The sequence below is a fragment of the Lytechinus variegatus genome, chromosome 8 (assembly GCF_018143015.1).
Source record: "Lytechinus variegatus isolate NC3 chromosome 8, Lvar_3.0, whole genome shotgun sequence".
Lineage (NCBI taxonomy): Eukaryota > Metazoa > Echinodermata > Echinoidea > Temnopleuroida > Toxopneustidae > Lytechinus > Lytechinus variegatus.
Genome location: NC_054747.1, coordinates 26733885 through 26746603, shown reverse-complemented (window position 1 = coordinate 26746603; position 12719 = coordinate 26733885). Strand labels below are relative to the sequence as shown.

Here is a 12719-nt window from a genome sequence, read left to right as displayed (position 1 = left end):
GTTGCTGTCCAGCCGTTACGGTTATAGTCGTGTTGTCAATGGAAGGACGATTCGATCTCGCGTCTATGACACGAATCCTGAAAGGTGGAGCTGGTGAAAGAAAAACAGAAACAAATACATGTAGGTCTACTTCATTTTGGAAGGAATTAATTTCACTGGTCTGAAAATAATGAAAGTTACCTCTTATGGAAGGAATATGATTTTCTAAATTCTGTCGCCATTCTTATATTAGTGACACTAGAAATAATTATTGCCATAAACTTAGTTTATTCAATATTTTTCCTGCTGTCTACGCAATCGATGTCATTAAGGTGTATGTCGAGGAAACACAAGAGTAAATTCTCCTACATAATGAAGCTCAACTACTCATGCAGAAGTAACTAACTCTAGGTCATGTAACACGTACTTTTGTACTAGCCAAACACCAGGTAAATAGGCCATCTATTCAATTCAATATAATCGATAGTGGTAGGCCATTGTAAACGACTTTGATTTGTGGAAGCCTCTATCCTTCCTACGGTGGTTATAGAGCGATCTTTAATTCATTTCATCAATTTCAGAGGCGAATCTTGGGTCACATTTGCACTCGCCGAAATATGTAAAGACATGTGTATCTATCTATATCTATCTATATATATATATATATATATATATATATATACACGCACATATATCCAACTCCCCTTTCTCTGACGGTAAGGATCGCCTAGGCTAAAAAGTACCAAATATATGGGAGTGGTTTTAGGAAGCAGTACATTGCAGCTCATCGTCTCTGGGCCGCACCAACAATACTGGTCAAACCCTTACTAGTAAAAAGCTTGATCCGCCACTGCAACTGAACCACAAATTCTTCTTTCAGGCTTAATATCCCAATATCGTTGTTGTAACTTACTAACCCGGTGAAAATGGCGTCACATGTGTGCTCATGGATCCAGGTTTCTCATTTCCGTATGTGCTGCTTAATGAGCAAGAATAATCATCGCTATCATTTTCATCAAGATTTCTAATGGTTAAATTTCCACTCGAATTATCAGCCGACAAGTTGAACTTGTTTGGGTCAAGAAAGGTTGACAATATGCAATCTCTATACGGTAAACATGAATGAGAGGCCACCTCGACATTGACACCCTTGGTCCAGACCACTCGCCGATTTCTTGATTCCGGTGTGAACGAACAGGACATTGTAAAGTCTTCACCGATGACTGGAAGAGACTTGTCCGTCTGGATAGACACTTCAAATGCACGGTGTCCTGCAAGGGTGAAAGAAATAGAATTCGTTGAAGGAAACCCCACGATATGCAACATGTACATTAAGCAATGTAATGATGAATACAACACACCCTCTGGCATGGCAAAATAAAGGATAGACTTATCGGGCAAGATTGGACACCCAAGTATTTAACGTTACGTGGTCGGCCATGAGGTTCAAATTTTAGTTGTGTGGATTATGCCAATGACTCTACTCTATAAACTTTAGATAATAAAACAAATCAGTGCACAATATGTTTCCATAGCACTTCACCAGGTTGGTTATTCTAGGTCCCTCTTCAATAAATTTATTTTGCAAACAAGGATAGAAGATTTGTATTTCCTTTTACCACAACTTAAGTTGGTTTTCCATAGTCATGTGCATCCTTCTTGGAAATATTTCTAAGATGCTCAGACACGGTGGATACATCAATTGCATAATAGGAGCGACCTCTACTTCCTTATCCCCAATCACTTACACCTAGATCGGTTCTCAGGTTAATTTTCTGATAATCGATGAAGTTCCATGACTACTTGGTTTGGGATTCCACGGCAGTACTTGCTTCCTTTGGCAAGGCGTTAATCTGCATTTGCCGCTCATGTGTAGTAAGTGGGTACCCGATAGGAAAGAATTCTTTGAATGCCCGATGCGCCGATCTAAAGCCGGGTTGATAATGCATTAAGCGCTAAATGATGCATATTATTGTTAACTCTAGGTCTGTTCGCATTCTACAATATCTACTTAACACACTCATATACAGGCCTACACCTATGCTACAATGAGTACTTAGGCTTCGGTAAACTTACCAAAAGAAATGGCAGGGCTCAGCAATAGATACATAATTTGAAAAATAACCTCCATGACTATCGATATCTACAAATAGCAAGCTGAGAATATGAGAACAAAATGCGATAGAGTGCATCATGATGTTTAAGAATCCATTTTGATTTATAGCACTGGAAACGATTATCATAGAATCGATACAATAGTGATTCAGTTTCGCAACATCAATAAGATATCAATTTAAAATGACATTTTGCGTGACTTGATGAAAGAATAAGGTGGCGCTCTTTGTTGCATCGTTTATTTAGAATTGATGTCTTTACAACCGCTTCAATAAGAACCGGAAATATACTCTGACAAACGATAAGTGGCCATGGAGGAAGTTGTAACAATGCTTTACAGTGTTATATTCAGCAATAAAGAATCTTACGAATGTAAATAATTTAAGGAATATTGAAATAAAAAAGTATATATCTGTATTTGTTTTTTATTGTGGCGAGGCTAATACAAGTGTTTAATACATGAAATACCAATAAGTATTGCTAAAATTTAACCTATAATATTAAAACAAATGTAATGCACCTGATGCAACCAACCAGCCAATGTTTAGAAAGTTTTGATATCAATATAAAAAAATTTACTTTTTATATATGGGTTTTAGAACCGTTAAACTGAATTTCGCATTTATAACAATGAAATTTCAGAGAACCGGAAAATTTAATCATAACCATTAACCCTATCCTCAAGATTTCGGATAGCGACGGCATCTGTATCTGAATCGGATTTTAAAGATATTGTCACAGAGAGACTCAAATGATAACAATTCAACACATGCTATTTGCCATATAAAACAATCTATATCTGTTTATTTACCTTGATTAATAATAATTTTAGCTTTCATCAACCAGAGAAACTATTATCACATGCATGTGAAATGCACAACCTCGTTCTTGCTATCAATTATCTATTTGAAACCACCATTTACAATCATGACAATGGTTGATATATCAAGAATCTGGGAATATTATTTCAACAAGAAATCCCATATGACATGGTGAACATATTAAACTCACAATTAGCATTAAGTGAATCTATTGTCTTACTATCCATACATATACCTCACTGTAACACACATGGTAGTAGGCCCTGAATTAGCCTAATCTATCCTTCACCATTTGGTATACAACTCTTGTACCTGGGAACGTTTAGACACCACTTGAGTACTTAAATGTCTTAACATCCTAAGCTGTCAGTCAACTCTCAATTAGTTCTCTTCACAAGCATAGTGAGTTGAAACGGACACAAGAACTGTCAATTTTCAACTTCTACAATCAAATATCTTGTTCCGTGCACCAACTTGAGTACAAAGGCTTACTGCGATGACTGGGCTACTTGCCCTTCAACAATGAACTTGCTCCCCCTCTCTCTTTTTCACTGTCGTTTATTCAACTTAAAATTTTTGTAAAAGGAATTCTTAGATATTACTCATTTCAATCAAAGAGAATGCATTTTCAACGTGACAGAAACATCTGAATGTCATCGGCATAGATCAATATGATACTGTACAGAGTGATGGCGAAAATATTTTTCATTGCGATAACGTACAAAGAAAACAAGACATGCCAGCTCATAGAGTAACCTTGAAGGTAAGCGGTCTGAAATCAGAACAGCCTTTTATACATTGAATGCATTAACAACGGACTGTGAATGACTTGACAAATATGAAAAAAATATATATCTCCTTGCATAACAAGTAAATATAGCATCAGATGGAACTTCAAAAAGTCAAAATTGCCCAATCATGAAGAGTGTTGCTTGTGGCATGTCGATTTCCCGATGTTTGTCAATATATCTTACTTGTACCTATTGGCCTTTGCTAATGCCACAATGTTGGTTTACTCAAACGACCCAAAATTGATTATATGCCTTTAGAATTAAAATCCCCGTACTCACGTTCAGTCACAAATGTCGAAATCTGGGTCTACCGCCTTCCAACATGTGTGACTGGCGATAAAGACAAGTTTTTGAAAAACGGAAGTCACACCGCAAATAACAACTCCTTTAGTTGCAGCGAAATATTTGTATATTGAATAAGCAAATTAAAGGATATTTAAATATTATTAGGTAGGAATTATCACCAGATGATAATAGGGATACATTTTCATTCAATGACAAAATGAAACAAGAACCGTGTTTGGTTTTATTCACCAAGAAAGGAAACAAACTGGTCTGTTGAAAACAGGGCAGGTTAATGGCTTCAAATATTACTTATCAAGGCCTTTCGTATTGTGTAGAAATGTGTACACAGCTTAATCAATACAAGTTCTTAGGTCTATAGGCCTAGGACTTCAAATTTCATCAATTTGGGAAATAAGTTAAACTTTGTTATCACGTACTGTTTACATCAGGTGGGCCACAATAATGCTTTTGAGTGCCAGCACTGTAAAAAGTATGTAATCCTATTTGGCAGTCATTCTATTCTAGGATTTAAAATCATAACCTGATTTTAAATATTGGTTGGCAGTCAACGAATTTTATATATTTTTTCGAAATAGATTCTAAATAGATCAATCAAATATATTTGCGTCTTTAATCGCTCTTAAGCTGCCAGGCAACGAAAAGAGTTGAAGTTGTCGTCTGGTTTTGGTCTAGGAAGAGCCATGCTGGTGGATTTGGGGTGGCTGAAATTTCAGTTATAATGAAAATAATATTAATAATCTTGATTACTTCTTTTACAGCGCATAACTTTACGTCTGCCCAACGCACCTATGTGAAACAAAAGACACAAGTTAAAACTAAGTAAAATGAATTTAGAGAGTATTCGAAATTAGTTGGAAACTAAGTTTATTACATGACAAGCATTTTTTTTCTTATTTTTCTTAGAGAGAGAAGACTTTAACTTATGCAAATCATGTATATTTCTCATTGTAAGAGTGAACATTCCAAGGAATGGCGGAAGCATGTAATGCAAAAAAAAAGGAATAATTTTTTTTCTCAGATAAATGGGTAGGATTGTATTGTCATTGTAAAAAGTAACTGAAGCAAAAATGGCAATTTTGTGTAAAAGAAAAGTAAACGATCTTTGGACTAATGTTACATGTAAAGAGCTTTCGTTGTCGATGCAAGTCACAGAATAGAGAATATCTCTACAATTCTAAATAAACTGAGAAGTAGAATTGCACAATATTCCAAATATTTATTATATTTCATTTCACTATTCATTACTCAAGCAGTAGTTATTGATACTCACAGGATATGTTCAAAATCATGCTTGCATTTATTGACGATTCCAAAGGCGTATCAGGTTGAAATGCCTGACATAGAAGATGTTTCCCATGGTCAAACCTATTGAGTACAACGATTAGAGTGCTTTCGGCATCATATCGACCAGCGTTGTTGATGGATGTCCTCTGGGTTGAATTGCCTGTGACGTTCCTTGATCCGATATACCAGTGAATGAGAGGAGCAGGATACCCATTGCGAGCTGTGCAGGTTATGTCGGTTTGTATACCGTCTTGAAGGCTCTCTGGGACGGTCAGTTTAACATTATCTGGTATGGCTTGGGGTGAATGAATTAAAGCAGTGAAATAATAACATGTATTTGGTCGGTACCGGCAAGCAGATCCTCAACTATTAATTATGACAATATGAAACGTACTAAACGTACATTTTGAACCTTTAAGCTCAAATGGAAAAGCCAACATGACCGGTGAAATACCCAGTACAAGGTGCTGACAAGCCATTATTTTTGACAATGGTGACATTGGATGATTTCAAGTCCGGTGTTGACCTTGGTGTTGGTGCTGGTGTTGAAATTTGGATTGCTTCCCCTGGCTCCAAATCTTATTCATAGTTTGCAAAACTGATCTAGATCACATTATTAACACCCCAACAACTAGTGAGGTACTTTTCAGGGTCATCTTCATTTTATGTGTGGCATTATAATCGTGTAAATTGACCCAACACCAACACCAAAAGGTCAACACCGTACTTGAAATCACCCATTTGGGTTATTTGATAGGCAAATTATAAGCGTTTTTTATATTTGTAAAGAATACTTTCGAAATGGAAGAAAATATTTAGCCATGATATCCAATTTATAGATTTTTAAGATACATCGTAACTCACCGTACACTATCAATCTGGCTACTGCTCGGTCAACAAACTTGCCAATCATATATGCGTTGCAGTGAATGTACTGTCCATGGTCCTTCTTCTCTGGCCGTATTTTGATGGAACTCTCAGTGTAAGCTAAATTATCATCTGAAACGAAACTTCTAGTCTCTGTGTTGTTCAGCATGCTAATGTTGCCATCGGGAAAATGCCATTCTAATTCAGTCGCTGGGAATGATCCAATCGCTTTACAAGTGACTGAAGTGATTGAATCTTCTTTAATGTATAGACTTCTTGACGGAGTTCCATGTTCTTGGTGGCCTTCAGCGTGAGGAACAAAGAGCAGCATACTAGATGGTAGAACTGCAGGATGAAGACAGCGGATTGACATGCAAAACTTATTAAAATCACGTAAAATTTAATCTAAAGCTATGATTTGTTTAGTGTTGCTAAATGAAGATGCTCTGAAAATTGGAAAATATTACAGAAGCAAAGAAAATGACCCACGTTAAAAGACATTGAGATGGTCACTAGATTTTGAACAAAAAAGAAAGCTTACACTTAAAATGCTTAAATTTTTTTATTTATCTGTAAATGAAGGACAAAGCCAGAGGGTGGCATGGATATCTTGTGAAATATTCTTTCCTTACAAGATGATACATACCATGAACATTCAAATGAACCGATATTTGGAGATTGATTTGAAGTAGTGGATGCATTGCAGTGCACTCGAGTATCCTTCCTCGGTCATTCTTAGAGGCTTTGATTGTAAGAGCTCTTTGGGAGATATATAGGCCGTCTCGTATGGCATTAGACTGATCATCAGATAAAGCTATTACATCGTAGGGCATATGCCATTGTAATACTGCAGGAGGCCTCGCCCAGTATGCTTCGCATATCATGTTAACTTGATGTCCAGCCATTACTGTTAGATTCGTGTTGTAAAAGTGATGACGATTCGATCTCTCGTCTGTTATACGAATCCTGAAGGGTGCAGCTGGTGACAGAAAATTGAAAAAAATATTTGTTCATGATTTTGGTTGGGTCTAATTTAACTGGTGTGGAAATTTTCGTCTTTGCGAAGAAAATACGATTTTCAAAACTATTTTCCTATTCAAAACTTCAAATTGACTAGGGATTGGTTTATAACCTTCGTGTTCTTGGCATCGCCTAGTTTATTAATTAGAATTTTAGTTTCGGAGAGAACAGAAGTCGATTTCACGAACTCATATAGAAGTAGCTTTGTTCAATAAATGTTCTGAAAACAACCTTATTCATGTACCATAAAGGCGCTTCACTAATACTATATTGCAATGGCTTAACACCATGTAAATGGTTCCTCCATTTAATTCACTTTTATTAACAATGGTATGTGAAAGGCTTCGATTTGCTTTTAAACTTCATCCTACAGTAACCAAATAAACGATCATAGCTCTAATATATATATTTGTTTTTGTAGAATACTTACTCGGTTGTAGTGGCGTTACCTGAATGCTATTGAATCCTGGTTTCCAAGCCCCGTTTGTGCTGCTTAATGAGCAAGTATAAATGTCGTTATCATTTTCGTCAAGGCCATATACTGTTAAATTTCCACTTGACGTATCAGCGGCCAAGCTGAATTTCTCTGGGTCAAGATAGGTTACGAATGGATATGGTGACCATGAATGACTGGCCACCTGGATATTACTAATCTTCGTCCAAACAATCCGCCGATATCTGGTTTCAGGTGTGAAGGTACAGACCAGAGTGAAATCTTCACCGATGACCGGAAGATAGTTGTCTGTCTGGACAGACACTTCAAATGCATGGTGTCCTGTATGGGTGAAAGAAAGAGGATTCTTTGGAGAAAAAAAAATCCATGGTACACATCATGTACATGAAGTGATGTCATGATGTTATGATCAATACGGCTGACACGGCCAAATGTAAATATAGACTGATTGGGCAGGAGGGAATAATAGGCCATTCGTGGGCACCCACCTATTTATCTTTACATGTTGCGGCGTGGGATGGAAAATTAGTTGTGTGGATTATGCCATTAAGATAATGAATTGCTTTAATAACCCTATAAATTTTCGATAATAGCGAAATTAGTGTAAAATATGTTTCAACTGCACTTCCGAGGTTTGATTTGCTAAGTCCCTCTTCACTAAATTTTATTTTCAAAACAAGGATGAAAGATTTGTATTCCCTTTTTACGTAAATTTGCTTGGTTTGCTTTTAATAGTCATGTGCTCTCTTTTAATGTTTGAAAATTATTCCAAATTGGACATATTTCTTAAGTGCTCAGTCAAGAGTGCAAAACTGATTGCATAATAAGAGAACCTCCACTTCTTCATCCTCAAATGACTTTCCTTTCACCTTCGTCGATGATAATTAAACTTGTCACAAATTCGATGACGTATCATGACAAGGTCGGGGGTTCGAATCCCAACACAGTATCGTGTCATTGGCAAAGCGTGTATATACATTAGCCACTCGGCCCCCATGTGTAGTGAATGGGTATCAGGTAAGAAGAAATTCCCTAAATGCTCGACGCCCCCGATCCGAGTATTCGTGCTGAAGTCGAAGTAATATTATGCAACGTTTACAGACATTTGTATTAATTGCTATGTAATTATTGCATATTATTATAATTGATTCTAGGTTTTATCGCATGCTACAATAATAATATATACGTAATACACACGTTTATAGAACTACACATACGTAACAATGGATAATTGAATTTGGGTAAACTTACCAAAAGAAATTGCAAGGTTCAGCAGTAGGTAGATCATTGGAACAATGACCTCCATGACTTTAGGTAACGAGAAAACTCAAGCTGAGTATATGAGAACGAGATTCGATAAAATGCATTATGCTGTGTAAGATTTCATAACGATAGCACTGGAAAAGAGTATTATAGAATAGATACAATGATGATTCAGTTTCACAACTTCAATAAGACATCAATTTAAAATGACATTTTGCGTGACTTGATTAGTGAATATGGTGGCGCTCTTTGTTGCATGGTTTATTTAAAATTTAAGTCTTTACAACCGCTTCAATAAGAACCGGAAATATACTCTGACAAACGATAGGTGGCTTTGGAGGAAGTTGTAACAATGCTTTATAGTGTTATATTCAGCAATAAAGGATCTCACGAAAATTTAAGGAATGTTGAAATAACGAGGAATATATCTCTATTTGTTTATTGTGCCGAGGCTTATACAAGTGTTTAATACATGAAACACCAATAATTATTGTTAAAAGTTAACCCATAATATTAAAACATATGTAGTGCGCCTGATCTTTAGAAAGTTCCCGGGGGGCCACTTCCATTCACGAGTGGGTTACATGCGCGACCATGAGATCTTAAAAAGCACCCTAAACACGTATTTTCTATGTTCTGAAAATGCACCCCTTAGAAAGTATTGGCGTGTGAAACCGTACCCTCAACAAGTATTGGAAACAAAACGATACTATTGGCAAGTATTCCCTGAATTGAACCTCTAAACAAGTACAGCGATATTTCAATGTTATGTCACGGACGTCGATCGTCAGTTTTCTTTACCTACATCATTGGGTTTAGTATACAATCCAACTCGCGCTGAACTCCTCTAAACACGTAGTGTTGACTCCTAGCTGGGGCAGAAAAAAAATTAGTCTAGTTTGTTTTATACCCTCGAAAATTTGAACCTAAACACGTAGCTTTCCTAGCAAAATAGATACCCTTTTTCATTATTTTAGTGTTTTTGACACCCTTATTACGTTACGTACCTAACTTGCCCTATCTTGAAAAATACATCCTTTTTACGTGTTTTTGGGGTCGCGCATGGTATCCACTCGTCAATGTAAGTGCCCCCCCGGGAGAAATTTTGATATCAATATAATAATTTGTACTTTTTACATATGGGTTTTAAAAAAGTCCAACATAAACGTTCATTCATAACATTTAAATTTCAGAGAACCGGAAAATTTAAGCATCACCATCACCATTTACCCGATCCTCAAGATTTCGGAGAGCGGCAGGATCTGTATTTGAATCGGGTTTAAAAGATATTGTCACATGGAGACTCAAATGATTACAATTCAACACATGCCATTTGCCATATAGAACAATCATTGTCTGTTTATTTACCTCGATGCATAATTCTTTCAGCTTTCATGAACCAGAGAAACTATTCTCATTTGTATGTAAAATGCACAACCTCGTTCTTGTTATCAATTATTTTTTTTGAAATCACCATTTACAATCATGACAATGGTTGATGTATCAAGAATCTGGAATTTTAATTTCACCAAGAAATCCCACATGACACGGTGAACCTATAACATATCTATCCTGATTTACCACAATTTCAGCCATGTCTTTAAAGCATTCGAAAGTAACTTAATTATTAAAACTGAATCACAAAAGTTTCATTCGCTTACCGATGGCTTGAGCTTCTCAGACTTGAAAAATTGTCAAGTTTACACTGAAGTAAAAAGGTTAAATATTTCTGCCTTTGGATCAGAAAAATTAGTAATTCTTGCATAATTTTAGCAAGCTCAAGAAAACAAAAACAAATTATCTTCAACTGAATTTTCAGAGCAGCCACAACCAACTCTCCTTTCCACATGGTGTTCAAGTTGAGGTGTGTCTACTCTGTACAATAGCAATCCACATACCATCTATAAAACCCAATTAGGTGCATGATTGCTATGTTTCCTATTCAAAATACACAATGCTAGGCCAAGACAATTGTGTCTTGCACAGCTGAATAACTCCTCCCATCAATGGCGCACTCAATATATACCCCCCTCTCTCTCTTTCTCACTGTCGTTTATTCAACTCACAATTTTTGTAAAAGTAATTATAAGATTTTTACTCATTTAAATAAAAGAGAAGGCAACCGACGCGTTGGCTCAGTTGGTAGAGCGTCCGTCTCACAACCGGGAGGTCAGGGTTCAAACCCCGACCGCGTCTGACCAAAAGACGTTAAGGAAGATTGGAGTTGCTGCTACCATGTTTTGGCGTTCAACGGTTAAAGATATAGAGCCTCGTCGATCCGGCGCTGCACAGCAGCTGCCGGGCCAACGATCAATTGGGCAAAGCAAATTTTTCGGAGTATTTCATTTCATGTCTATTTCGAACAATAAAATATGGATTTTCCCTTTTCTTTTCATTTTATTTTTTTTCAACATGACAGATATAAACATCTGAATATTATCAGCATTGATCAATATGAGCTAGAAATAAATATGATTTAAAACATAAACAAATATGATACTGGACAGAGTGATGGCGAAAATATTTTTCATTCCGATCACATACAGAAAATACAAGACAGGCCCGCCCTTGAGTAACCTAGAAGGTAAGCGGGTTGAAATCAGAACAACCTTTTATGCATTAAATGCAGTAATACAGCTTGTGAATGACTTCACAAATATGACAAAATATGCTTCCTTGCATAACAAGGAAATAACTATAGCATCAGATGGAACTTAAAAAAGGTCAAAATTGTCCAACCGTGAAGACCGTTGCTTGTGGGATGTCGAGGTCCTGGTGCTTGTCAATCCCGACCTTTCGTTTGAGGACGCGGACGCTTATTTACAACGGTCGTTGACTTTGGAAGGGACTTTTTGGGCCCGTCATCATGGTCGTAAAACTCAGTCCTGCAATGCAAATTGTGTGACATGAGATTTTTTTTCGTTTCGCATCTGCGACGGAAACATTCAATATGCGTTTCGTGTGCAAAATTCTGGTTGCTACTATGGTAACAGCGATTTATCCGATTGAGGACGACTTTCCAAAGCCACATTTGACTCCTCCTAGAGCTCGAGAGGCCGCCCGGGGGGCCCACTTCCATTGATTAGTGGATACCAGTAGCGACCACCCGTAAAAGGGGACAGAGTGGGCAGGTACGTTACGTATATAGGCCTATGTAACGTTATAAGGGTGTCAAAACGATGTTTAAAATGCTGAAATAAGGGATATATATTCAATACTTGTAGGGTTTCACAAGCCAAATACTTGTTAAGAGATGCATTTTCATAATCTGGAAAAGAATTGCTTCCCTTGTTTAGCATGTTTAGGGTACTTTTCGAAACCCCATGGTCGTGCCTGGTATCCACTCATCAATGGAAGTGGTCCCCCGGAATTTGAATCTAATCCCCATTTCTGGGGAATGTAAAACATAATGCCCCTCACATCGTGTGCGAGAGGCATATCGTTTGTGGATAAGGAGTAAACAAAAGAAACAAAGAAACAAAAGAAACAAAAGGAAACGAGTTCAAAGGTATCGCATATGATGTGTACATATCAACGCATGCGAAATGTTCGGCTGGAGAGGTTGATCTTATCCATGAAATCAATTGCCAGTGATCCACCAATAATCCACATTAAATGTAATATCGATTCGATGGACTGTAATGATCTATATTTAAGCCTTCATTCAGTAAGTTTTTTCTCACTCAATATGTTCTCGATTTGTTTGAAAAACCACTTTCTTCTCCATGTCATAAATCTATTTTAGGTTCTGCATTTGAATATCTCCAGCCATCAGTCGTAATATACATGCATGTATGCGGTACGGGTGTCGCGGAAAGG

General features: G+C 36.9%; 1 protein-coding gene across 1 annotated transcript; it reads right to left on the bottom strand.

Annotated features, from left to right (window-relative positions):
• Window positions 1-2876: 2876 nt before the first annotated feature.
• LOC121420259 lies at window positions 2877-10795 on the bottom strand. Its single transcript, XM_041614834.1, has 6 exons — window positions 10562-10795; window positions 8889-8969; window positions 7614-7958; window positions 6810-7142; window positions 6161-6508; window positions 2877-5591 (listed from the first exon to the last, which is right to left on the bottom strand). Exons 2-6 carry the CDS (start codon window positions 8941-8943, stop codon window positions 5269-5271), a joined length of 1404 nt encoding a protein of 467 aa, XP_041470768.1. The 5' UTR covers window positions 8944-8969; window positions 10562-10795; the 3' UTR covers window positions 2877-5268.
• Window positions 10796-12719: the final 1924 nt, after the last annotated feature.

Coding starts and splice junctions, on each gene's coding strand:
- LOC121420259 (XM_041614834.1), bottom strand. CDS start 8,943: ATGGAGGTCATTGTTCCAATGATCTACCTACTGCTGAACCTTGCAATT. Junction 7,959..8,888: donor GAACCTTGCAATTTCTTTTG/GTAAGTTTACCC, acceptor TCACCCATACAG/GACACCATGCATTTGAAGTG. Junction 5,592..6,160: donor AGCCAGATTGATAGTGTACG/GTGAGTTACGAT, acceptor ATTCACCCCAAG/CCATACCAGATAATGTTAAA.